Source organism: Colossoma macropomum, unplaced genomic scaffold, assembly GCF_904425465.1.
Source record: "Colossoma macropomum unplaced genomic scaffold, Colossoma_macropomum, whole genome shotgun sequence".
NCBI classification, from domain to species: Eukaryota; Metazoa; Chordata; class Actinopteri; order Characiformes; family Serrasalmidae; genus Colossoma; species Colossoma macropomum.
Window position 1 is genome coordinate 19,422,492 of NW_023494799.1, and position 27,875 is coordinate 19,450,366.

Genomic DNA, 27,875 nt, shown 5'->3' on the forward strand with positions numbered 1-27,875 from the left:
GCAGAACTCCCAAATGATGTTGGCCTCATTGCCCATGGTCTAAGCCCAGGTGATTCTGCTACTAATTCGCTGCAAGGGTGCAGTGCTAAATACTACTGTGGCTTGAAGGTCTTTTCACAGCATAGGTCATTGCACTGGGGAAGCTTTATTTGAGACGCTTCCAGATGTGGCTGATATCTCTAAGGCTGCGCCGCAGGCGTGCAAGGGCTCATCTCTGGGCTCCCATAAGCTGTTTGTGGTCTTCTTGAAAGAGGCACGGAGACTTTGTCCGCTTCTAGTGACTGTATTGTGTTGACATTGCAACTTTTTTAATAGACTAGACCTTGCTCAAAAGTGTATACAATTTTGTAGGTTGTTAAGTAGGCTGATCTATATGGTTCTTGAGGTTTTTGTAGACCATGAGACAAGAAATTAGAAATAAAATGTTTTCTCTGAGATATACAGGGCAGAATCTAGTCTCTGACAGGGGTAATCAGTCCTGGTTCTGCCACCCTGCAGAGTTTAGTTTTAACCCTTATCTAGCATATCTGATCCAAATAATCTGAAAATCTGAAAATTAGAACCAGTTGTGTTGCATCTGAATTCTACAGAGTGGTAGATCTCCAGGAACAGGATTGGGCACCTTTGCTCTCTGACATACAGAGCTAGAGATATAGACCAAAGCACTTGATGCTTTGCTGTAGCGCCATTGTCTGGCCAATCAGGCTGAGCTTGTTGACCTGAGTAGCAAGAGGGGCTACTACCCATTGACCAAGTTTCATGTCTGTTCAATTGGTTTGCACGATTTGTTAAGGCAGAAAAAGAATAATAGAAAGAAAAACCCTAACAATTTCAAGATGGTTCCCCTAATAATCAGAGAAATCCTAGCAATAAGAGTCTTAACCATTACGTGCTTGAACCCTACATATAGCTGCAAGCATCAGTTAGAGGTTCTAGCATGATTTTGGATTTGCTATGTGCATAGGATGACTGATGTTGAACTAATTATTTTCGGTCCACTTATTATTGTTACTTAGTAGTCGTTTTATATTCTGTTGAATACTGTGTTTGAATCATGAGAATTAGATTGGGTACAAATTACTTCCTTTATGAACTGGTTTGGCAACATTGGCTAGCAGTAACTTAAAAATCCTGCAGGAAAATGGCTTCATGTTTGGTATATTCATGGCGTGAAACGTATTATATTTCCATGTAAGTTGGAACAGCAATTGAATTGCTGTTTTTTGGCACCCTCTATTGACATGTCCAACAAACTTTGCTTGTTTCATCATTAAGCACAGGGCAAGTGTACCACATTTTGTGTCAGTGCATTCTTGATATTGCTCTTTTGTGTTGGAAAAAAAAATACAAAACAAACAAACAAACAAAAAAAAAAAATACAGCGCTCTCAACCATTATTGGCACCCCTCGTTAAGATGTGTTAAAAGCCTTAAAATAAATTCAGTTTTTATTTCAGAAGCCTAATCTCACACTGAAAATTGTAGAAAAATGTAACCTTTAACTAACCTTTAACTCTTTAAAAATTGGCCCAATTATTGGCACCCCTAACAATTCCTAGAAAATAAATGTAATTGAAGCATTTCTGTTATTTCTACTGTAGTTTATAAAGTTGATCAGAGTATCTAGGAACCTTTAATTAGTAATTCATCACTTCCTGTTTCCCTGGGGTATCCACTCTTCAACATAGGAAAGACAAGAGAACACACCATTCAAGTAAGGCAGATGTGTGTCGACCTTCATAAGTCAGGCAATGGCTACAAGAAAATAGCCACTCGCCTACACCTGCCCATATCTACAGTCAGAGGAATCATCAAGAAGTTTAAAACAACTGGAACAGTGGCAAACAAGCCTGGACGAGCACACAAGTTTATCTTGTCACCACGCACAGTGAGGAGGATGGTAAAAGGAGTAAAAAGTTCTCCAAAGCTCACTGTTAGAGAATTGCATCAAAGAGTAGCATCTTGGGGTCACAAAGTCTCCATAACAACCATCAGGCACTATCTACATGCCAACAAGCTGTTTGGGAGGCATGCACGGAAAAAACCTTTTCTCACTTACAAGCATAAACGTAAACGTCTGGAGTTCGCTAAGCGGTACTGGGACTTCAACTGGGACCATGTGCTTTAGTCAGATGAGACCAAGATAGAGCTTTTTGGCAACAAACACACTGAGTGGGTCTGGCGTAACACAAAAGATGAGTATGCGGAAAAGCACCTCATGCCCACTGTGAAGGATCGGTGATGCTGTGGGCCTGTTACTCTTCCAAAGGCCCCGGGAACCTTGTTAGGGTGCATGGCATCATGAACTCATGAACCAGGACATTTTAAATCAAAATCTGATGGCCTCTGCCCGAAAGCTGAAGATGGGTCGTCACTGGGTCTTTCAGCAAGATAATGACCCTAAACATGTGGCCAAAAATGGTTCACCAGACACAAAATCCAGCTCCTTCCATGGCCATCTCAGTCCCCAGACCTCAACCCAATTGAAAACCTGTGCGGTGAGCTGAAGAGGAGAGTGCATAGGAGAGGACCCAGGACTCTGGACGATTTAAAGAGATTGTGCAAAGAGGAATGGTCGAAGATCCCTCTCTCTGTATTCTCCCATCTTGTGAAATGTTATAGGAGAAGATTAAGTGCTGTCTTGTTGGCAAAAGGGGGTTGTACAAAGTATTAACATCAGGGGTGCCAATAATTGTGGCACAGATGATTTCATGTAAAAGAATTTTTTCTTAATGTGGGATTTTTTTCCCACTGAATAAATGCACTTGAATTAAAGGTTGGATTTTTCTCTTTTTTTGCATTGTTGTCCTATATTATTAGAATTTATTAGAAGCCTAAGAACACATCTTAACGAGGGGCGCCAATAATTGTTGAGGGCGCTGTATATATGGATGACTAACACAAACTGTGCAGCAATAGATGAGTCACTCTCTTATACTTTACATGTAGAAGTTGGACCAACAAGGTAGGTTTGTCTAATAGAGAAAAAAGTGAGTGGACACAGTGTTTAAGAACTCCGGCAGCAATGCTGTGTTTGATCCACTTGTACTGCCACGACAAATTTAAAATCAATCTGTAAAATCAAAGTAAATGTCAAAAAATGACTTGCACATTGTTGTACCACCTAAATCAATGAGTATGGGTAGGGCAGTCTGACCAAAAGGGGTTTAATAAGGGCTATAATGCTGTCAAGGATTGTCCAGTTGTGATCAAACTTATACTGAATATCTGAAAATATTTGCTAAGTTAATCAAAAACATGTTGACAGTTTTAAACTGCATGACCACCATAGGCTAATTATATTGATTCCTGATGTTGCCACCAGTGTATAGCATGACAGTTTCTCATGCAATGCTGTCTGAGGGCTTGAATGTGACATTTAGCTGTGGTTTCCAGCCTTGCCCTGCGTGGATTGAGATTTCTTGAATCTTTTTCTCAATATTATATATGGTATATGGTGAAAGACCTAAATTCTTTGCAGTCTTGCCTTGAGAAATCTTGGACCCCGGGTACTACCCCAGATAGTTGTCTCTCCCGCTGCTCAGGCACATGAAACGAGTTCAGTCGGCTTCAAGGGGACACTATAGTGCAGTGAAATGTCAGCATATAACTCCTAAACCATAAGCTGTAGTCACAGTTTTTTGGCTCAAACTTTAATAGTCTGCAATTTTGACCATTTACTTTCATCACCATTTTTGCTAATTTGCATAATATGCAAAACATCATTTTGCAAGGTAGGTTTTTCATCCAGGCATCGTATATGTAGCAGACTTGGCTAAGTATTTCTAAGTTATAAACTGAAACTGAACATTCCTTCTGGGACAAAGTTTACTTTGTCGTCAGATAGAATCCATCTTCTCTCTGAAGAGATTACTGGCACCCACCTGTCTGAAAACTTGCTGTAATAACAAGATTAAAATCTGAAACAACCCCAAGTTTATGTCTCTGAAAGATCTGTTGGGACCACTTCTTTTCATTGTACCACATGAAGCATCCTCCCATCCTCATGGAGACAGATTCCAAAGGTATTATAAAACAGCTCTGGGGTCTGTTAAGACTGACTGTGAATCACCCTTTCATGATAGAAATTGTGAAAGAATCACACCACTGCTCTGTATAATGATTGAGATCACTTTGGTGTTTTATTCAATATCAAACTTGAGGTGCCCCCATATGGCTGAAATAAGAAGTGCTGTATTTCCGAAATCTCCATTTATATATTTTCAAATGCCTTTTTAAAATGCAATCCGGGATATGCTGTGATCAATTATCATTGAAAGCTGGGTTTTTATATGTCTCATGGAATTCCCATTTCACTCAAAATTGTCAGAAGTTTGAATAATGTTTAGTTAAATTCAGCCTTCCTAAATTACACATTTTATGATTCTTAAAACTATAATTCGTTGTCAGCAATGTTACTATTATTGAATGAGGCTTTTTACCTTGTTAACTTCTTTTCCCATTTAATCATTGTTTGACATTTCATAATGTTAGTTCATACAGTCTTTGAATTTTGTTTTCCTTAGTAAGAAATGTCATGTTTCTGTTTTGTTTACTATTAATCACGTTATTGTTGGAAGTAGGATTGTTTTCGTACGTTTAGTACTTCAACTAGTTCTTATGAGTAAGCCAGACAAAGGAATTAAATATTCATTTGAAAAAGAGCGTGAAAATTCCCGGCCCTAAATTCCTCCCAGGGAAAGGGTCATTTTAACACTAAGCACACCAACAGAGCTCAGTTCAGAGAGAGAGAGAAGAAAAATCTAACTGTTAGCAAAAGAACTTGCACTTTAATTTGTCCATTGTCTAGTTTGTCATGTCTTTGTTCAATTTTCTTTTTCTCCTTTGCTCACTTTTAATTTCATAAATATAAATGCTTTTAAAAATAGTTTTTTCACTGTATTTAATTGTTGGACAGTAGCACTTTTCAAAGTAGTCTGAGAATATTTTACTGATCGTTACAAAATTTGTAACGGTTACGGCTTTGTAAACACTTTATCAGAATTTTTTTTTAAGAAAAGGGGGTTACCATCCACTAAGAGTGTTTCAATGAGTTTACTGTACCCAGTGCATCAAAACCAAAAAAAAACACAAACAAGGAGAGAAAATAACAATATTTCCAAAATTATACCTCAGCCAGTTCATTCTCAATATCGTTACAAGTTCATTCAGTCTTTGAGTCCTTAAAAGCAAAAGAATAGGATAGCTCTCATCGGGGTAATTGTCCTTTGATTCTATTCTTTTTCCCAGTCTAGTCTATGAATGCTGTGTACCGTGAAGTCGAAGGAAAGTCTGAATTGCAATTGTCCCCGTTCTGAGTCGGTGTGAGCCAAATGTAGAGATGAAAGCTTTGTCCAAGTGAATTGTGTGTTATCCCCACGGTCCATACGATAATTACCAGTTGTTGGAAAGGTGAGCAACGAGAGAAAGAAACAAAACAAAACAAACAACAAGAAAAAGAACCCTTCTGCAAAAGAAAACAGCATAAAACTTCACATGAATAGAACATACACAAAGATTGGCTGAATATTCTTACACTTAAACAACAACAAACCTACATTGAGTGTATGAACCTACAGGTTCTTCAAACAAGGGTCTTCATCAATGAGGCATGGAGCTAGTCATTTCCACTGGTCTACCATGCTACCTCGTGGATCCCCTTTTGGCTTGTAAATTGATCTCCTCCCACAGCACTGCCACTTAGTGGATGGGGTAGGAATTACCATAAGAGAAAGCGAAAAATGTTGGTCTTGAAATAATCTGTGACATTTAATAAGTAATATAATAAATAATAAATGCTATACCAAGGTCAAAAGGACAATTTGACAAACCGGGTAGACATCATCTTTGAACATTGCTTATCAGGAATCATGATAAATGGAGGCCAGTTTCAAAACTCTTGTCTTTTTAGATTTATCTAATGTTTGTGACAAAGCCCTATACTGGTGCATTAGGCCTCATAGTGTAGATAGGGCTTGTGGCGATTATAATCACTTAAAATTTGAAATGCATTGTTTCACTTGGAGCTCAAAACCATAAGCCTTATCCTCCTGGGTCGTGGGGACTTACATACCATAGAACAAAAATGACCCTGATTCCTCAAATTGGTGCGGGTAAAACCATTTATTTATGTATACCTTTTGTCTGTATGTCGGTTTATAAACTTAATTTAATTAGTAGACTTATTGGATTTTGAACATATATTTCAACTTATCCGACAGCCTTACACTGTGTATGTATTCTGTAGCAAAAAAGGTTTGGACTGCAAAGAATCTGTACTGCCTTTTCAGTTGTCTATATCCCATGTGTTGAATAACAGTGCCACCTAACTAAGCACTTCAACAACTTTGCATGCACACCCCCATACGAAATGTGTTGGTACATATTGATATAAAACGTGCTATCTGAAAGATCTGCAAAGCATTACTGATTGACTGTGTTTCTTTTCCAGCCCTCATTAACTTGCTGAAGTTCTTGCTGTCAAATGAGACCACTTTGCTGGCCAAACACAATATCTTCCACTTGGCTCTACAGGTAAGAGTTTTCACTGAGTAGAATTTTAATGTAACTATTCTACCTTTCAAGCACTTTTCTGAGTACCCTTTAAGCATATTTCTGAGTAAACCTTTCTTCTTTTAGTTGTGTTATGTATAATTTTAAAGAATTTACAAGTGCCAGCTGCTCTTTACCGCATGTTTAAATTTCATGGTGAGTGGACCGATAGAAAACCTCCTAATTGGGGAAAAAAAAGAATTCCTGTCCTGTAAAGTTACCATTTTAGAGATACAAGGGTTTGTTCTGAAAATGACAATGTTTTTTGAAGGCAGTGTTGAGGAGGCCAGAGACCCTTAAGAAGTATCTGGAATGTGATGTGTCTCTGTATAGCTAAACAGCAACAGCAATTTATAGCACCAGTAATGAGCGCTTTGTCCATATTCTGGTCTCAAAACCAGTCTAAAACAAACTGAGACACCACCACTCTTATACCTGGCCATCAACCCCCCTTCAGGACCCTTGGTACCGTCGTAAAAGACCAATCCTGTTGTAAATACATTACTGTCGTAAAACGACCAGAGTTGATGTTGTAAACTCAGTGTTCTGTTCCTGTCCTTGGCAGAACAGAATTAGACAAAGCCATTTACATGTAAATTTGATGTAAATTAGACAATTGATGATTCAAAATTATTATAATTAGAACCAAAGGAATATATTCTTAAGAAAATGCTCTATATTGAGAGACATTAAAGGAGATGATCTATTTCTCTTCAGTGTACATACATATGTTTCATTGATCCTGAAGGGACAAATTTAGGTGGTGTTGTAGCAGAAACATGAAACATTATTGCAGACTAATATCTGCAGGTTTTTGTTTCACAGCTAATTGATTAATCAAAGTCATAATGGACCACCTAATTGATTATGAAAATAGTTGCAGCAGAAAAGATGACCAATAGTGTAAATAATTTTTATTTTAGTCAATAATATATTTAACAAGAACCCAGTGTCATTTATTGAAAAGTGACTTGATTATGTAAAACTTCTTAGGTTTAGTAAGGACTGTGCCCGCAACATTTTGGACTAATTTGGGCTTTGACAACACCTCACACCCCCTGCATGCTGCACTGGATAAACAGAGAAGCACATTCAGTGCAGAGGGTTAAGAGATGGTACTGATCTTCTGCTGTCTGAACTGTGCTGAACCACATCACTATCACCTCTCCTGTTAGTACACACTGTGCAATATATCATAACTGCAACTGTAATGAGACTCTCACTGCGCACTTTACACTGTAATATTGCTGCAACTCCTAGTTATGTCTATACTCATTGTGCTTTTAGACTACCTCATACCACTTAGTGCCTGCCATAATGTAAATACAACATCTGTCTTATGTGCTATGTAAATATGCAAATAGATATACCTTCATTTCTACTCTCTTACTTTAACTTATGTATATTTTTATTGCTATTTTTTCTGCATAGTATATGTACGTTTATGTGCAATTATATGTTGCTAATGAAACACTGCAGTTTCCCCATCAGGATCAGTAAAGTTCTCTATCTATCTATCTATCTATTTATCTATCTATATGTCTGTCTATCAAAGGGTAAACTAATTTCTTGTAGAAAATGTATGTGGCATAACATTATTTTTTACAGAAAAGCTTGTCTAGAAATGCTAGGGGAAAATGCCTGCTTTGAGAACAATGTTTATTTACTGTGAAGCTGAACCATATCTGTGCATTCATGACAATGCATAAACAGTTAGTTTGATTTTATAGCATGAAAAAAAAAATCTTAAAAAGGGACATCTTGCTCCACTATGAGGAACCTTGGATAAGAAGCCTCCCTGGTGAATCTTGCATAAATTTGTTTTACGGAATGTTTGCTTTAACTCTGTAGGGTGTAAGGACATTTTCTTGATTGTTGCATACATTCTTAAATTTGCGTTTGAGGGCACTTTCATGTAACATGATAGCATATATAGCATGTTTCCGATGTCGACCGAATAAAGGTTTCCAATGCGATGGGTGCATTCTTAGTGAGTTCCTGGGTGTCCTTTGGTTAGTTTCACACAAAATGTTAGGCAGATACACATCTACCAATTACACACAGTGAGCGGCAAATGGTGCGTACCTCAACCCCTCTTCATGGCCTCATAACACAGGATGTGAGTCACGTATGATCTCGCAATAAGATGGATTTGAAAGGGCAGACTCTACAGATTCTGAAATTGTTTAAACATATTTCTGTGTTATCACAAAGATAGAGAGACACGTATAAATACATCAAATTTGGCCTGTTTGTAGACCCCAGAGGGTGCATTTCATCAAAAACTGGTTATTAATCAAAGTACATCACCAAAAACATTGAAATTGAGGAACTTAATTTACTTAAGTTGTTTACTTGTTAAATGTCTTGTTGATTCCACCTCATTTAAATAAGCTGTGACCAAAGACAAATGGCAGTGAAACAGAAATGTTTGAAATATCAATTTAGTTGTGATTATTGTTACACAATGATATAAAATTTCTTTTTAATTTCATTACTGCAATTACTGTTATTGTTATTAGTATTAATATTATCATTATTATGATATATAGACAAAAATAACCATTTAAAGCATTCAATATTTCATTGGTATGTGCATATAGTTAGTGCAATGAAATTAGTTGTATAATTGTTGCGAGTTGCCAAACTCTCAGACAAGCTCATCCAGCAATATGGCTAAAAATGGTGCCTAATTTTAGCTAACAATTGCTGTAGCTAGAATGTAATGCTGATGATTCCAAAAAGTACACAAAGGTAGTTAAGCAGTTGAAGGAGCAAGAACAAATGACATTGCAATGTAGACTAGTGCACAAGCAAGGACCAAAAACTTGGTTGAAATTATGGTGAACATGGTTTTTGGCTACTACAGTACTTTGAGCTGAGACAAATTGTACAAACTGCTTGTGTGTTGCTAGTAAATCATTTTAAATGAATGCGGCATCGGTGACGGTTCTGGGTCTGCAAAATCTGTGCACACCTAGCCTTATTAGAGAGGTGATAATTTGATAACTCATAAGTATTTAAAATAGATTTCTTCATAAAATGTGTAACACCTGACTTCTTAGATTTTCTTAATACTTTTCTTTATATTTTTGTAATAGCATTTCAGTAACTGAACTGTTACTATGCACACATTTGCAAAATCTTATGTGAATGTCATTTGGCAACTGTACACAGTAATTGTTCTTTTCACATACAGCTGTGACAGGGAAGTTTAGGAATGGGGCAAAGTGTTCAGGTAGTATTTAATTTGAATAGAATTTTAATACAGTTGTAACCAAAAGTTTGGACATTCCTGGACAAATTTGAACTTTTATTGATTTTTTTTAAGAGAAAAGCATTATGTGTAATTTTTTTTTGTACAGGCACAGGGACTTTATATTTGGTTAACTTGAAAAAGAAAAAAATAAATAGTAATTGTGGCATGTGCACAAGTTTGGATACCCTTCCAGTTGTAAAGTCTCAGACCTTAATTAGACTTGTTAATCCTTAATTGACTCTTTAAAAAATTAAATCAAAATTAAAACAATAAAATGTAAATGTGAACTTCTTTTTGCCATTTCTTTCTCCAAACATTTGCGCAAGTAAACTTGTTCGTATAACTTAGAAAACTATTTTGTATTCTCTATATAAATGCCAGTATAACATTTTCACAGTTTTGAGGCTGTTTGGTCTGACGGCATTTGGTTCAGTTTCACCTGATCTGAGACATGGCCATGGTTTTTCTAGAGACTCTAAGTGGTTTAGTCCAAGGAATGATGCCGTTCAGACTCTGAGGTCTGAGGTTGTCCTAAAATGTACCCCATAACCCTGCCTAACCAGCAGGTGGCGTCGATGTTCATTTGCCTTTTATTTTACTTGCGTCCACGCTGAAAACTGAATCACAAACTGTCATTTTGCGGTTGATTTATCCATTTTGCATTTTCATTTTGTCAGATATGCAGCCTATTGGTATGAAAACGAAATAAGAACATAAACATAACATTTTGATTTTAGTTTTGGCGCATATTACGCATTTCATGAAGAAAAGGCAAAGCCATATGGTCATGAAATACCAGAATAATGACTAATATGAAATGATAAATAGCAGTTTCAAATTCATTTTTATTTTTGTGACAAATTACTTGTGCTTATGTGAAAAATGTAATTGCAAATGTAGGTATTTCATTTCATTTTCACTTTTGGCAGGATATTTGCGCAGATGTTTGGAAAAAGAAGTGGCAAAAAGAGGTTTTCATTTACATTTTATTGTTTCAATTTTAATTTCTTTTTTGGCTGTATTTGCCTCCCATATTCTTTATTGTATTTCTTTCATTTTTTTTATTTTTTTATTTTTAGAGCTACAGGGTCTGAGCTCTTTATATCTAGACACATCAGGAGTTATCGGAGACCGCAGCACAACACCAGAGCATAACAACAGTCCTACTCACTTCATTTGCACAACAAATTTGAACCACTGCAAAGCCTCAGTGAGTTTTCTAAACGCGGTGAACATGATGCAGAAAGAACCGGAAGTGTCAGCTGGTCAGTGCATCCCGGCAGAGCCACAGGGCTCCAGCTCAACACAGCAGACACCCTTGTTTTTTGGGGATGACCGCTAGCGTTCGATGTCATAGACGTTGAACTGAATTAGAAACTTCCTACATTACTGGCTGTATGTACATTGTTCATGTTTGCAAGAATGACATAAAAACGAGTCTGAAATATTAAAAAGGGACTTTAATGTTCTCCTTAACATACTCAGCAAGCTCAATGTGCAGTCATTAATCAGTGGTCCTCTGCCTGCATGGAGAACTAGTATGTTCTCAAAGCTACTTGGATTAAACACTTGGGTACATAAAAGCTGCAGGTCAAGCAGACTAGACTTCATTGACAACTTTAACCAGTTTAACCACCTAATTTTCTCAACGTGCAACTTATCCACCCCCACTGGTGGAAGCACATCAGCACTGATACCTAAGAACTTAATCACTCTAGAGCCACAACTGAGCCAAGCCCCAGGTACAGCGAAAAATCTGCCCAGCTTTTTCTCCACCCTCTTCTACTGCCTCATCTCCACTTCCATCCTCTAGACTTTCCCCTAAGAAGTGTTAAGGTCTCAACCACCTGTAGCACCTCAAATAAAAGAGACAAGCTCCTCAACTGCTTGAAAGTCAGCTTCAGACTCATCGTAAGCAGGAGCTCCACCTGTCCTCTTCCACTGAAGAATAGAAGAGAGTGGGTGGAGCTCACATTTTCAAGTAATATGGCAATTGATAGTTTTTGGGTCCATGCTGCCACAGTGGTATTAACAGTACACGTTTTCAAAAAAAGCTTGGCCACTGTATGGCTGTAATCTCTCCCATACCAGTACTGACAGAAAAAGAAAGAACATGTAAGATAATGTGGATGTATCCAATCAGTGTGCAATATGTAAAATGTGAGTTACATTATTTGAGGCAAAGCGCACAGGTTTCTTATTTAATTACTGACTTTTTTAGAGCTTGTGTGCTTGATAATGAAAATAAAGTAACAATACACTGTGCAAATTTAATAGTTTGTTGAAGAGGGTTTTTTTTTACTTTTTCCATTTCAAAAAGCAGGAAAATAATGTAAATGGAGCAGGGGTGCCGAAACTTTTGCATACATCTCTAAGTACAGGTTTAAAAAGCTCTGGATATTCATCAGCAGTCATTTGAAATTTAAAGCGTCAGAGACATAATTCATTTTATTTGATAACATAGTAGAGTGATGACTTCCCACTTACAGTCTTCTCTTCTGAGTATTCCAGCTGTCTTGAATATTTGGAAAAGGAATACTTATAATAATAATAATAATAATGCATGTTTCACGGTTTCTGTCTAAACTAACTTTTCTGTATCTGTCTTTTACATCCAGGTTGTAAACCTCTTTAACATGTTCATCACATATGGAGACACATTCCTACCTACTCCCAGCAGTTATGATGAGCTGTATTACGAGATTGTTCGTATGCACCAGGTCTTTGACAACCTGTATTGCATGGGTGAGTTACCTTGTTTTTGTGTGCCTGTGAAATAAATTTAGGGCCCTAAATTAAAGTAATTGATTTGTCAATTGTCATAAATGCTTCATAATAGTTCTGTAAATGTTTTTCACAAGAGTGACATTGTCTTTATTTGAACTATAAACCATACTGGAGATTCACTGTGTAGCTTTAATGAATCTTTGATTTAGAAAGGTTCTATTGTGACTGAATTCTCACTTTTGTCTTGTTGCAATCTGATGTATGAGATGATGTGCTATTTCACATTGTCATAACTGACTCAATGGTTGAGGTGTTTAGCTTCTTATGATTCTTTGTGTTTGTGTTATGAATGTTAAATCCTCTTTGTGGTGTTTCAGTTCTCAGAGTTTCCACCAACGTAGGCCAGTGGAAGGAGCCTGCTAGTAAAGTCACTCATGCGCTGGTTAATGTCAGGTAGGCACTGATGCTCTCTTCATCTGTCTTGACTATTTTCACATAGTCTGTTCCCTGGTGAATTTGCAAGAATTCTGCAGAATGCAGTTTGATTTTGCGTATGATGTTTGCAATATATGATAGGGTTCTGCTTGAAGTACATTTGACACATGCTGCCTGAGAAGAAACTATGCTATTGTGAACTACTGTAGCATCATCTGTAGACGGTGGGCAAATTAAAAGATAAACCAGCGTGTGTCTTAGTAGTGGTGTGTAGCTAGCACAAGCAGCGAGAACTACTTTAATGCGTCTTGGCAAATTTCTGCAAGTCTCTGGAACTGTTCTGTTGAGATGGAGCACCATTCTTCACTCAGTTGGTGTGATGAGGATGGTGGTTGAGAGTGCTATCTGACACAGTGGTCCAAAATCTCCCATAGATGTTCAGTTGTGTCAAGATCAGGTGACTGAAGTACATAGCATGTGAGGTACATTGGTTTAATAGTAATCAAAACATTCATTAACCTCACATGCCCTGTTGATGGTGGCATTGTTATCCTGGAAGGGACCACTCCCATGAAGATAGAAATGTTTCATCATAGGATAAAGTGAGAATGTCATGTATTGTTTGCAGTGACCCTTGCCTCTAATGGGGACAAATCCCAGAAAAATGCCCCCCCCACAGCATGAGAGAGCCATCGGATCCTCTCACTGTAGGGATAAATCATTCAGGCCTGTACCGTTCTTAGTGTGCACATGCACTTGCCCACTTATTTAGAGGAAGGTGAAGTTTGTGCACTGCACTCCTGCACACCATAATATCACTCAACTTGTTGTCAGTAGATTGTTCTTGCTGACAGTCTGATCAAGTCTGCATTGACATTGTCACCTAAGAAACACTTTTTTTTTTTTCTTTTTACAAATTACACTAATGCACAAGTATTGCATTCATTAAATATGTGCTTTCAAACACAATGACCATTCATATTTACTGATGTCTGCCTCATAAATCTAAATGTAGCTGTAACTTTAGTCACTTTTTCTGTTAAAACCCTAGCAAGTTGAGAGGTCTTTGTGACTGAAGCTCCTGCTATCCATGCCCCAATAATGGACCCTCTTTCAGAGTTACCTTGATGTTTTCCTCTTGCCAAGTTAATCCAAAATGGAGGTCAACTGGACCTGCTCAAAATTCTTTTTCATGCCGCAGAGCATGGCAAGATGTTAATTACTTAATTGAATCGTGTAGTACACCTGTCTGGAAGGGTCTATATCTGTTATGTTTCTCCACCCATTTATTTGGGTTTTTCCATTTGTCACCTATCTGTATAATTTTAATAATGTTTATTAATGTTTTGTTGACCTTTCATTGAAATTTTATTTTGAAGCTGTACTCTGAATGCCTAGGATGAAACCAAAATCATTAGTACTGTTTTCTTATATACACTTCCCAGGCCTGTGCCTGCTGATGGTTAACAGTAACATCTCTGAGTAATGGTATAAACTCCTTTACCACCAGTTAAAAAAAAGTTGTTAATTTATTGATTTATGTAATACATAACCATAACCATAGCAAGATTCACACAGGTGAATATAATTAAATGTTTAAACATTTTGGGTGAGGTGATATCCTACATTAAGACCACACTTATTGTTCCTAGAATAATTTAAATTATTGCGCTGTGCTGTGTGAAAGTGCTCAATGCTGCAGGCGGATATCGTGCTTACAAAAAAGGCACCTATATGTTAGTGTACATTCTGTCACATCTTCAAACCGCAGCATTACAGTTTAGTCATCAGACAACAGCTTCAGGTCTCGACAGAAAAATACTGTCATGTCTCAGCTCTCGTACAATCAGGCTAAGCTAAGCAGTTACTAAACTGACCTTTTATTTGACAAAGATTGCTCTTTGTGCTTGCTCCCATGTCCACCTCTGAATTAGGAGCTGTCTAAAAATTGTCAGAAGAAAAAATGTTACCATTATCTATAAAGGCTTATTCCAGGGCTCCCAAGTAGTATAACCGAAGCATTGGCCCTATCATTAGGAGATTGTGAGCTCAATCCCTGGTAATGCTACAGCCATCCATGGCCAGGAGTCCAAAAGAAGGCAATTGGCCTTGCTCTCACTGGGGTGGGATGGCCCTTCAAAAACAAAAAACCTATATCGCTTGACATAGGCGTTATGTCAACTTGACATTTGAAGCTGATCCACATTAGCAGGTCTATTTGAGATTGTTTAACATGTCAACATAGTGTGAAACAAGTATGTGATTATTAAGGTATGCAGAATTGCTGGTGCTCACTCTGACATTGGTTTGTTTGGTCATTTTTACACATTTTACTTTTTTGGTCATATGTAATGGCAGAATTTTTTTAGTTTTGGTGTTATTTTCTCTGCCATTATTTTTTTGTTTAGAATGCAACTTGAATTTGAAGGAATAGTTAAGCAAAAAGCCTAATTTACATCATTTATCACTGAACCCAGATGCAGTCATTCAGCCAAGATCGGTATCTGTATCTGAGCTCTGCTTCTATAGTTTACAATGGGAGATGCTAGGCTAACATTGCTAACAAATGCTGGAGTTGGATTGTCACCAAATTCGTTGTCATAAATACATGCCAAAAATCCCACTTAAAACACTCAGTCTCGGTTGGTATCACCTGGTACTTTCCACAAGTTAATTCCTGTTGTATGAGGAGCTGCAGGTATGTCTGGCAAGTTGCTGGTGGGTCGAGCATCCAGCTGACACTTCATCATGTGAGCACTTAAGTTTAATTATATACAGTTGAACGTATGGTCATCAAAATTGTAATTGGCTATAGTTTTCATCTTTCAAGTACGAAAGCCTAGCATCCCTGCCAAGTTACTGTATGGCACGTGTGTCTGTTTAGGAATTCACATAGCACATATTTTTGATTGTATTCACTATTTGTAAATCACTTTGATGTGTCTGCTTGAAACAAATAAAGATTTTGACATGTTTTGAGCGGGTTCAGAGACCTTTTTGGGCCCGTATTTACAGAGAAGAGTTTGGTGACATTCCAACATCAGCGTTTGTTAGCAACGTTAGCCTAGCATCTCCTACTGTGAACTAGAGATTCAAATGTTAGTTATTAAACGCGTCTTGGCAGAACGACTGCATCTGGGGTAAGTGATAAATCCTGTAAATTTGATTTTTTTTACTGAGTTATTCCTTTAAACCTGTACAAGTCATGTAGGCTCAGAAACACATGAATGAAGCTACACTGAGCTTCTGTTGAATGGGGCAACTGGAAGGAGCACATTTGAAAACAACAGCATGATGAAAATAAGTAATGGAAAATATGGATGACTTTTAGTCCTCTGGCTTGTATGTGACATAGAACAGGCATGCGTAGGCCAGTATGTCGCTCAGATAGCCTGTTGTCTTTTAATCCTTCAACAGGTCTGTAAACTGGAAATGTTGAAAGTTTGTTAGTGGTTCATTCTATTGCTCATTATTGAATAAAAATATGTTACTAGCATAAGGTGGCGATGTTTTTATTGATTTTCTGTCCTCGTGGATTCAGGCTGAGTGCTAAAATGCTGATACACAGTCAGATAGGGTTTATTTTTAATTTCAGATTAGGTTACATATTTACTATCAGCTCTTTTTAATACGTAAAATGTAAATTTACAGAGCTACGTGTACCTTTTGTTCATTAGATTTTCATTTCAAAATTCAGTATTCAGTTTCACAGTTTCACAAACAAATCATAAAAACTAACACTACATTAACAATAATGGAATGAAGGGTCGTATTGTACTTATCCAAATTATCCAGAAATAAATGTGTAGAGTGCACATATGGTCACAGAAGCTCAGAAATCAGGCGGGCTGTTGTGGTTAAAATTAATGATGAATGTTGAGAAAATAAGGCCTAGTTCTGACATTTTGTGAGACTATATGATGTTTTGTAGAGGTGGTTTTGTATATTTGACATTGTTCTATCAGCAAAAAATTGAAGCGTTAGAATGATACTCGTACTGGCCATTTAACAGTGAAATGAGAAAAGAAAGGAGTCACGCTGCTCATTAATGACGTTATTCATTAATGTACACTTCACAAATGTGGGGATATTGGTGGCCAATTCCTTAAAGCCTGTGTAATAGAATCACTTCGTAATACATTTGTACATTGTACGATAAACTCAGAACTGATATCTGTTGGTTTTATGGACTACTTGTTAGAAATGGCGATTTTATATTTTTAGTTTTACTTACAAAACTTAAAATACACAACAGACAGACAAAACAGTTTGGGGAAGGCTCTTTTCTGTTCCAGCATGACTGTGCCCCAGTGCACAAAGTAAGGTGCATGGCTGGGTGAGTTTGGTGTGGAAGAACTTGACTGGCCCACACAGAGCCCTGACTGACCTCAACCCCATCAAACACCTTTGGGATGAACTACAACGGAGACTGCAAGCCAGGCCCTCTTGTCTATCATCAGTGTCTGACCTTGCAAATGCTCTTCTGGATGAATGAGCAAAAATTCCCACAGACACACTCCAAAATCTTGTAAAAAGCCTTCTTAGAAAAGTGGAAGCTGGTATAGCTGCAAAGGAGGGACCAATTATTTATTAATATATATGGATTTAGAATGGGGTGTCATAATGTCCTGTAGGTGTATTTTGGGCTGCCAATTACTTAAAGATTCTACAGCAGAATCACTTCATTTATATGTACTTAGTCTGATAAAGTCTGAACTGATAGCTTTTGGTTTTATGGACTACTGTTTTGAAATCAATTTTTTTATTAAAATACAGTGGACAAATTTTGGCTGCCAGTTACTTAGAGTGTACCGTACAATCACTTCATAATTCATATGTACATAGTATGTTCAACTCTGAACTTGTGTCTGCTGGTTTCATGAGCTACTTATTGTGAAATTACCATTTTGTAATGCAGTGAATTTGACTTCTAATACAAACTTGTGTGCTTTTTTTCTCAGGTCTGTTTGTGCTGTGATACTTACCGCTAAGTATCTAGTATTTGCGCACTTCACTGTTACGTGCGGCATGTTTAACCGTGTTTGGGAGAAAGGCAACTGGCTTAACCACTGTTGCGTGATCCGAGTACATGTGAAGATGAGTCGGACTTTGGCACACCACCAACAAAATACTTTTTTTAACTTGAGCGCATCAGCAGCTGATCTGGGGAGCACAAAGCCCCATTTAGCCCCAGTGGTGGGAGTTCAGTTTCTTCCTGTGCACTCTGCATGTTTATTTCCACCTCTGATGGGCAATTTTAAACTTGGATAAGTAAAATACAACCCTTCATTCCATTGTTGTTTGTTATTTGATTTTATCATATCAGCTATTTGTTTATTTTTTCACTGACAATAACAGAACCAAAAACAAGAATTGACTTCTCCAAATTGTAAATTTCCAATTACTTTAAATGGAAGTAAACATGCAGAGCACACGTATGGTCACAGAGGCTCAGAAATCAGGCCTGTTGTGCTGGTGTTTTGGTAGGCTGTGTTAGGCTTTGTATATGTGTTTGTATATTTGACTTTGCTCAGCTTTGCTTTGTCTGCCAAAAAAAATGATGATTCAAAGAAGAAACTAGACTCACGACATTTAACAGGGGGCTTCTTGTTTCCAAGATCAGCTGCTGAGGCGCTCAGATTAAGAAGTAATTTGTCAGTGCAGAATCCTGACTCCCCTTTGCGTGTACGCACGTCACACAGGTTTATGGACACTAAATTATACTCGTGAAGGAGATATTTTAGTTTAATATAACAAACGTCGTTTGGTGCAGCGTTTAGAGAATTGAATGTCTTTCGGTCATAGTGATAATTATTGTAGTGTCTTGGTGAAGAAGGAGACACGAGAGAGGCCAGGGTTCTGCTGGGAGATGCGCTCTTTGTTCTCCCTAGCAAAAAGGCGGTATCTCTTGCCTGATTTCAGTATGGTGAACAGGTCATGTGCTGGGTGACTACTGTCCAACTAGATCGTTTTTTTTTTTTTTCCTCAGCCAACGGGACAGATAGATGTCCTGTAAGGCTGGTGGTTTGTTGCCTATGATGGATTCTGCTGTCGTCACTACTCCCTTAAGGGACTTGCGGTCGCATGCAGTGCAGCTGCCATACCAGACAGTGATGCAGCCCATGAGGATGCTCTCTGTGGTGCATCTGTAGAAGCTGGTGAGGATGTCAGAGGACAGTCCAAACTTTTTGAGCCTACACAGGAAGAAGAGACGCTGACAGGCAGATCTCACAGTTGTTTGTGTGGAGGGAACGGTGAAGTCATCAGCAAGGTGTACTCTGAGGAACTTAACACTGCTGATTTTCTCCACTTCAGCTGCAGTGATGTATGGGGAGAGTGTCCACCCCTCTGCAGCTTCCTGTTGTTCATGATCATCCACTTTGTTTTCCTGATGTTAAGACTGAGATTGCTGTCATAGCACCATTCTGGCAGAGCTCTGTGATGAGGCCTAGGATGGTACTGTCCTCAGCAATCTTGAAGATGATGTTAGATGTGTGTTTAGCTGCACAGTCATGTGTACACAGGGAGTACAAGAGGGGGCTGAGTGTACATCCCTGAGGAGCCCCTGTGTTCAGTCAGTGTGGAAGAGATGCCACTCTGTCCCTGTAGTTCCTTTTGGCCAGCCTGATGGTCCAGGTGATATAGCATGTGATGGAGTGTATTCATCACAAAAAAATCTTCCAGTCTGTAGATTCAAAGTAGTCCTGAAGTGTCCTGACTCCATTGACAGTGTTCTCATGTCTGACGGTCTCATTGATGGTCTCATACATAACTTGAAATGCACATGACTTATCTGAGGTGAGATGTAGACCATAGTGAGGATGACTGAGCTGAAGTCTCTGGGCAGAAAAAAAGGTTGAACTTTGACTGTTATGAGTTCAGTGTCTGAAGAAGCTTCTTCCTGCTCCACCGGCGAGCACATGTTGGTAAACAAAGAAGCCACAGAGGGGCAGCCGCTTGTGTCCGTGTATGTCTTTGTGTTAGGGTGCCTCTTGAGCGATGATCGGATGTTCAGTATGATGATGATGATGATGATGATGATGATGAACTTTGTTTCCTATCACAATGAACGTAATTCATTTTTAAGTACGGCTCAAGTACTTTTGTGGCCACTGCATCTTTCAGAGTTACCTTATGTTGCACCTTATGTGCTTTGGTGCAGTATGACAGTTTTGGACCTACTGTGTTTTGTATTTTCAGAGCCATCATTAACCATTTCAACCCCAAGATTGAGTCCTATGCTGCTGTGAACCACATTTCCCAACTTTCAGAGGATCAGGTAAATTACTTTACAATGTGAAACATCCAGGGATGGAAAATACTTGAGTAATTGTACTTTATTTTACTTGAGTATTGTTTTTGAAAGAAAAAAAAAAAAAACATACTTTTTACTTCTAACATTTTCACTGAGACTTGCAAAGTACTTACAAATCTCAAAGGCCAAGAGATTTTTCTCTTTTTCTTTTTTGCTCACCAATCAGTTAAGTTAACCTGTCTTGGAGTATACTGTTTTTCTATTAAAACATCCAAACAGTTTCTTCATTGTGAAATCATTTGTATTTGTGAGACTGGTACTGCCAGTCATTTGCTGTGCTACATACCACTGCATCACACATCCTCAAAGACAACTTTTAATTTTTTTTTTTTAAACATTTATTGTTTTTTATACTTTTAACTTTTACATATATTCTTTGATAAAGAATTTTACAAAGTGTCCATACTTTCCTTTAAGTATAATTTCTCTCGACTTTTTCCACACCTGGACACATACATGATGCAAGAGTGCACAACTCCAGTCCTGGAGGGCTGTTGTCTAGCACAGTTTGGTGATTTCCCTGCTCAAACACATCTGATTCAACTTGTCAATAAGAAACTACAAAACTGTGCTGGACACCGGCCCTAGAGGACCAGAGTTTTGCACCACTGACATTGACCTTAGCATTTAACTTACATTTACACTACCTTTTTGCTTACTTCAGTTTTTCTAAATATACTTGTACACTTTTAGTGTATTAGATTCTGTGCATCAGTGAGTGCACCAAGTGAACTCTTGAGGTCACTCAAATGCTCAAAGTGTTGCTGTATCTGTAGAAAGAATTTGCTTCCTTCAGAAAACCAGAAATCACCAATATTCAGATTTATATTTATGACATGCTTTATGACCACTGCATATTGGAAAACTGAAGGCCACCCCTGTTGTATGGTAATGATATATGGTATATGACAAGCGGACCCTGGCTCGTTTATTATTCCAAATAAAAATTATGAGGAGCTTTCTAAGGGTTATAATATGTGGGGGGCAGAGTGGAATATTCTGAAATAAGTAAATAAGGCAGTATGGTCATTTTAATTGTACTTATACGGGCTGTAAGTGGGTAAGGTTTTCCATCTTTCACTGGATTTGGAAATAAGTCTAGAAGAGGTTGATAGTTGACTGAAAATATCAATTTCTGTTGTAATTTTGATTCCTAAATAAGTGAGAGAGTCAGTAATATCAAAATCTGATGCAACCTGTGATATGTTTTGTCTTTCATAATTATTTAATAGTAGGATGGATGACACTGGAAACTAACTTGTTTGTGTGCTTATGCACCAAACAGCTGTTTGGAGTATTCAGCCTTTTTGGAGCAAGTGGGTGGGGTTCTGGAAAGGGCCCCGCCTACAGTCTTGTAGAGGGAGTCATAGTCTTGCTGAGAGACTTCAGTACTCATGTTGGCAATGACTGGGAGACCTGGATGGGGGTGATTGGGAAGAATGGACTGCCTGATCTAAATTTGAATAGTGAATTGTTATTGGACTTGTGCTAGGCATGGATTGTCCATAACGGAAAGTTCGAACACAAGGATGTTCAGAAGTGTACGTGGTACTAGAGCTCCTTGGGTCAAAGGTCAGTGATCAACTTTGCTGTCGTTTTATCTGACTTGGTACCAAATGTTTTAGACACTTGGGTGAAGAGAGGTGCTGAGCTGTCAACTGATCACCCTCTGGTGGTGAGATGGATCAGATGGCAGGGAAGACTGGTGGTCAGACCTCATAGGCCCAAGCAAATAGTGAGGGTGTGCTGGGAACGACTGGCAGAGGCCTCTGTTTGGGATGATTTTAACTCCCACCATGGGAAAGCTTTTCTCATGTTCCGGAGGAGGTAGGGGACATGAAGTCTGAATTGACCCTGTTCAAAACCTTCATCAAGGAAGCCGCCAGGCGTAGCTGTGGCCAAAAGCTTGTTGGTGCCTGTCAGGGTGGTAATCCAAGCACCCATGTGAGGGAGGCAGTCAAGCTGAAGAAGGAGGCCTTTAGGGACTGGATAGATGGCCCGGAGGACTCCTGACTCAGCAGACAGGTCTCCATGAGCAAAAAAGGTGGCAGCGGTGGCTGAAGCAAAATCCAGAGTGTCCGAGAAACTCTGACTTCAAATTAGGACTCCTAAACCCGGGAGACATGCCTCCCTTCCTCGCCTTTTTCAAGATGTAGTATATTAAGCATTGTCCTGACATTGTGGAAACCTTAATGGCCATGTATAAAACCATTCTGATCCTGTCGCACTATGTCTGGTGAAAGGTTCTCCAACCTACTTGCCAGTATTTTGCTTAAGATTTTGACCTCTTTGTTGAGCAGTGATATTGGCCGATGTGATTGAAATTTGTTGCTTGGTTTATTAGGTTTAAGTAATAGAATAATTAGAGCTTCTCTTAAGGAATTATGCCATTTTTATATGATTTGGTAAACATTTCAGATAGTGATGTAAGAATCTTTTGTTTAAATTTCTTGTAAAAATCAACTATGATTCCATCTGGTCCAGGTGCTCGACCTGCTGAGAGTTTGTCAATAGCCTCCGTGATTTCCTGTGGTGATATGTCAGTACCCAGCGCCTCTTTTAATTTATAAGAGATGCTGGATATGTTAAGGCTATCCAAGAAGGTTGTCTGTAAGATAGTTTTATCAGAGTATTCTGAGCTATAGATTGTTTCAAAGAAGGATATGAAAATATCATTTATTTTTTCTAGGTCTAGAGTATTATTGCCATTTCTGTCCTGAATTGCATCAACTGCTCTCTTTGATTGTTTTTGTTTGATTCTCCATGCCAGAGGTTTTCCTGGTTTATCACCTTGAGTGGTTTTCCTTGAAGCTAGCAGCTGCCTTGTTCGCCGAGAGTTCATTATAACAAGCTCCCAAAGTCAGCAGTTCCTGATGGGTATTTAAGTCATTTTTAAGGGACAAATTCTTTTCTAGGATCTTAATTTTACGTCCTAATGTATTAATTTCGTTTTTAAAGCCTTTTGATTTACTACACGTAAAACTTGTGTGGCCTCTTATGAAGTCTTGAAATGCTGGCCATGAAAGTTTGTGCCAGATTTATTTCAAAAAACAATTTTGTTTGCTGCCCAATATACTATAAAATGTTCATTTAGTAGCCATTTTGATTGCATTCTTCATCTTGGAGGGTCACCTGGTAACTTTGGCATGAGTATAAACAAACATTGTAGGGGCATGGTCTGATATATATGGTCTATAGTTTCATAACAGCAGTTGCTAGTACTTGACATGAGTGGCTGGAACTATATATAGTTAAACTATGTAGAATACTGTATATCATTAAGGTTTAGTTCTCTCCATACCTCAATAAGATTTAAATTGTTGATTGTGTTGCAGAATTGTCCAAGATTGTTTGTGTGTGAGATCTAGCCCTGATGTATGGTCTTTAACTGGATCTAAAGTGCAATTAAAATCCCCCCATGACAAAATAACTTGAAAAAGTAGACAGGGTTAGAAAAAGATTACTATAAAATTTGGGAATATCCTCATTGGGGCCATAGACATTGACAAGGTTCAGTGTCTTTGTTAATAATGTACCTTGTACAATTATATATCTTTCTGAGTGGTCCCTTATTGTTTTAACCTTTTGAAATGGTACTGATTTATGAATCAAAGTGATAACCCCTCTTGCATGAGAACTAAAGGAGGCTGAAAACACTTGACCGGGCCATATATTGCGTATTTTGGAAATATCACTGGGCATTAAATTATTTAGTTTCTTGCAAAAAAAAAAAATTTAATTGCAGCTGTTCTAGCCTGGCCATCCTCTGTTTGGTTTTAATTGTACTGTGAAGACCCCTGCAATTCCAGGAAACAAATTTGACCTGAGCAACTGCCATAACTGTATCTTGAATAGTAAATTTGCCCTCTCTCAGCCACTCTGCAGTATAAAACAACCTGTAAGGTAAAGAAAGAAAAATGTACAAAAGTGTGTTTTTGTAAACATTGAACAATTGAAAAAACAGATTAACAAGAACTCTAAAACAACAAGTAAATAAACCACCCCTTTTCCAGAATTACTTCCAGGGACTCCGTGGATCCACCAAAACTAAACAGGAAAAAAGCCTCCCCTCATATATGCCTTTATCCCCTTTAGTATCAAAGCCGTTAGGCATCATTGTTGATAACAAAATATTGTAAGAAAGCATATGTAAACTCCATCTGTCAAAATTTTTTGAGAAAATGAAAACGAGAAAGAAAAAGAGAAAGGTTGACGCATGTAAAACATAACATTGCACAATTCTCAAGTTCAACAAAAGCTAAACCACAGATCTGGTTATTGAAGGCCTTTGATAATTGATAAACTGCCTATTAGTGCATGGGTTATATCCAAGTTTTTCAAACATCAGCACCCTTCTAGCAGTCACCAAGCATGCTTTATGTGCTCTTTTCTCTACCTCAGATGGGCTCTGGAAGATGTGTGACTGGCTGTTGAAGGATACTTGAAGAGAAGCTGGGAGGATAAACCCATAGTCAAGACTTTTAGCTCTTAGCTGCTTCTTGACTTTGTCAAACTGCCTCTGTTGTTTGTTGACCTCCGCATCACCCGGTGGTTTTTAAACAGAACCTCTTTTTTTCCGTCTGGCCGCATTTTTTCACGTACCTTGTTGTATTCCAGAAATTTCATAATTATAGCTCTTGGGGCTGCATTCATGTTTGATGCAGATCTTTGAATCCTGTAAGCTGTGAGCTCTCTCTATGACCGCAGTGGCTCCATTTCCAGTGCCTCCGGGAGCCAGCTTTCTAAAAATGTACATGCATCTGTGCCCTCTCCTTTTTCAGGCAAACCAAGTCTACAGATGTGACAATACCTGTAGATACCTATAGAAACTCTGCCTGATGTTGATTGACCAATGCAATGTTCTCCAATCGTTGGTTATTTTTTACATCATGGAAAAGGCTAAAAAAAATCACCTGTAACTGATTATATCAAACTTTATTTTCACTCAGAAATACATCGAGGGTGACCCTCATTTTTAATGTAGCCAAGCATTTACAACATTAAAGGGATTGAATGTTAATTAAAATGGAATTTAACCAGGTTAAACCCTAATGCACAAAATGCTCATTATAAAAGTTAATGTAAATATATGCAGGAATAGCTTATATATAGCTGGGGGGCTTTGAATGAATAGGCTCCGCCCCGATGTAACTTTATTAAAACAGGATACTAATAGTAAGCCAGCACCTCGCGATCTAAGTAGGTGTGACGGATCTGTGTGTATATATATATATATATATATATATATATATATATATATATATATATATATATATATATATCTTCCTCTCTCTCTCTCTCTCTATGTATATATATTTATATATATATATATATTTATATATATTATATATTATATATATATTTATATATATTATATATATATATATATATATATATATATATATATATATATATATATACGTTATATATATAGATTTCCACCTTCCGAACGCCACTACCATACATTCACACAACAGTGTATAGACCTTGGTCTACAATTCAACGGCTGCTCAGTGTTAATCAAAAAAATATAGAGAAGAAGAACGTCTGTTTTGTCCAAATTGCATAGGAGAACATTACTTGACATCCAATTTATGTGTTTTACACAGTTCTCAATTTTATTAAGTTGGAATTTATCATCTGGTTTGGCCAATAAATGCATTTGTGTGTTGCCAGCACAGCAGTGAAAATTTATACCATGTTTATTGATAACGGTATCCAGTGGTAACATGTATAATGTATTTAAAAGAGAGACTTGTGGAACACCATACTTTTGTAAGAGCAGATGATTTGCTGTTTATGTTCACAAACTGATAGCAATAAGTCTGGTAAGACCTGAACCAGGTTTTCGAGTCTGTCTAGTTAGATAGAGTGGTCTATCGTATCAAATGCTGCAAAGATAAATTTCCTTCATCAGAGAATAATGAGATTGTTTACAATGTTCATTTGAGCTGTCTCTGTACTATGAGCCCTAAACGTGAGCTTTTTCTTGGGTGAGATTCCTATGCAAGTAGGAAATTAGTTGTTGCGCCACAGCTTTTTCCAAAATCTTTGATATACAGGGACGATGTGAGATGGGTCTATAATTTGATAGCTTGCAGGGGTCAACATTAGGTTTCTTAATCAGTAGTTTGAGTTTTTGGTATATATCCTAGGTTAAGAGAGGAGTTTATTGTTGATATAAGAGTGTTGCTTATTATTAGCAAAATTTCTTTGGGTAAAATCTAATACGCAAGTAGAAGTTTTTGAGGAGAAAATAATTTTAACCAAGCTCTGTTTGTTGAAATAAGGTAAAGGATTTCCACCTCTCTGCAGTAGTTAGTGTACTCAAGATCTGGATTAGCTTTGTAGGGCAGCAGGTTTGTAAAGGTTAGCTGTGTGTTTTGATTTTTTTTTTTGTTTGTTTGTTGTTTTGCCTGATTGTTTCAATATTATTATTGAAGAAATTCATAAAATCGTTGCTGTAGGCTGATGGTATCTGGAGTTCTGTAGCTGTTTGGTTTGTTCTAAATAACAATCTAGGATTGTTCTTATTATTTTCAATCAGATAGGACAGATAGGTTGAACGTGCTGAAGTAAGTGCCCATCTGTACTCTGTAAGGCTGTCCTTCCAAGCACACTGGAATACTGCTAGTTTAGTCGAGCACCATTTACACGCTATTTTTTTTGACGGCCTGTTTTAAAGCTCCAGTATCATTGTACCATAGGCCAAGATTTTTCTGCCTTATTCTTTTACTTTGCCACTCTGCCACATTATCTAGAGTAAAATGAAAAGGATCATCTAAGCATTCGGTCATAATATCTAATTCAGTCGGTTCAGACAGAAGATCTGGGAGGTTTTTGATAAAGCTACTAGCTGAGGAGGATGTCATAGTACGCTTAACATGATAGTGTGGTGATGAACATATATTGTAATTTAAACTAATTTTATGAGATAGATAATGATCTGAGACTGCTGTGCTTTGTGAGAGAATGGCTAAATCTATGTTTACACCAAAGGTCAAAATTAAGTCGAGTGTTTTTGCAATAATGAGTGGGCCCCACTCAGAAATAATCGTTCTGGTGGCCTATAGATTGTCATTAGTGAAAATCAACTCTTTTTGTTTATCGATTATTTATATTAAGAAAAAGAATTTCAAAAGAAGAGAATTTATAACCTGCTTTCTGATTAGTGCCTAAAGCATTTGTATAAATTGTTGCTATGACTTCCTCTCCGCACCATGTACATAATTGTGGTCTGTGGATTTGGCTTCATTTAGAGCAAAGCACTTCTATTTGATGTCAAGCTTATATATACTCGAGTCACAACGCAGTCTTCCTCCTTCTATTCTCTCTTATCAGACTGAGTAATTCGTTAACTCGGCGTAGCACGGTGACTTTGTTGGAATTTTGAAAACTTTCGTTCTCTACACGCTGTTTCTTCAGGAGCAAGCCAGTGCCATCTGAACCAATCCATAAGCAGTGCTCAGTGTCGCAGCTGAAGCTCTTCAGCCAGACTGCACTACTCAAGCCCCCTCATGCTGTGCTTGAGCTAGGTCGGTGTCTAGCAACTTCACACCGGTGAGCGGAGAATTCCTTTATGCCAAGG

At 37.8% G+C, this 27,875-nt stretch overlaps 1 protein-coding gene across 4 annotated transcripts in view; it reads left to right on the plus strand.

The window, feature by feature from the left end:
* The window catches only part of armh3 (armadillo like helical domain containing 3), a 132,778-nt gene that overhangs the window by 77,343 nt on the left and 27,560 nt on the right, over positions 1–27,875 (plus strand). For 3 of the 4 annotated variants that reach the window (XM_036586951.1, XM_036586952.1, XM_036586953.1), the window contains exons 21-24: positions 6,451–6,533; positions 12,429–12,555; positions 12,915–12,990; positions 20,173–20,251. In XM_036586951.1, the coding sequence (XP_036442844.1) occupies positions 6,451–6,533; positions 12,429–12,555; positions 12,915–12,990; positions 20,173–20,251 (365 nt within the window). Of the gene's footprint in view, positions 1–6,450; positions 6,534–12,428; positions 12,556–12,914; positions 12,991–20,172; positions 20,252–24,688; positions 25,489–27,875 lie in introns of those variants that run through there. The other variant, XM_036586954.1, reaches the window with a different exon arrangement.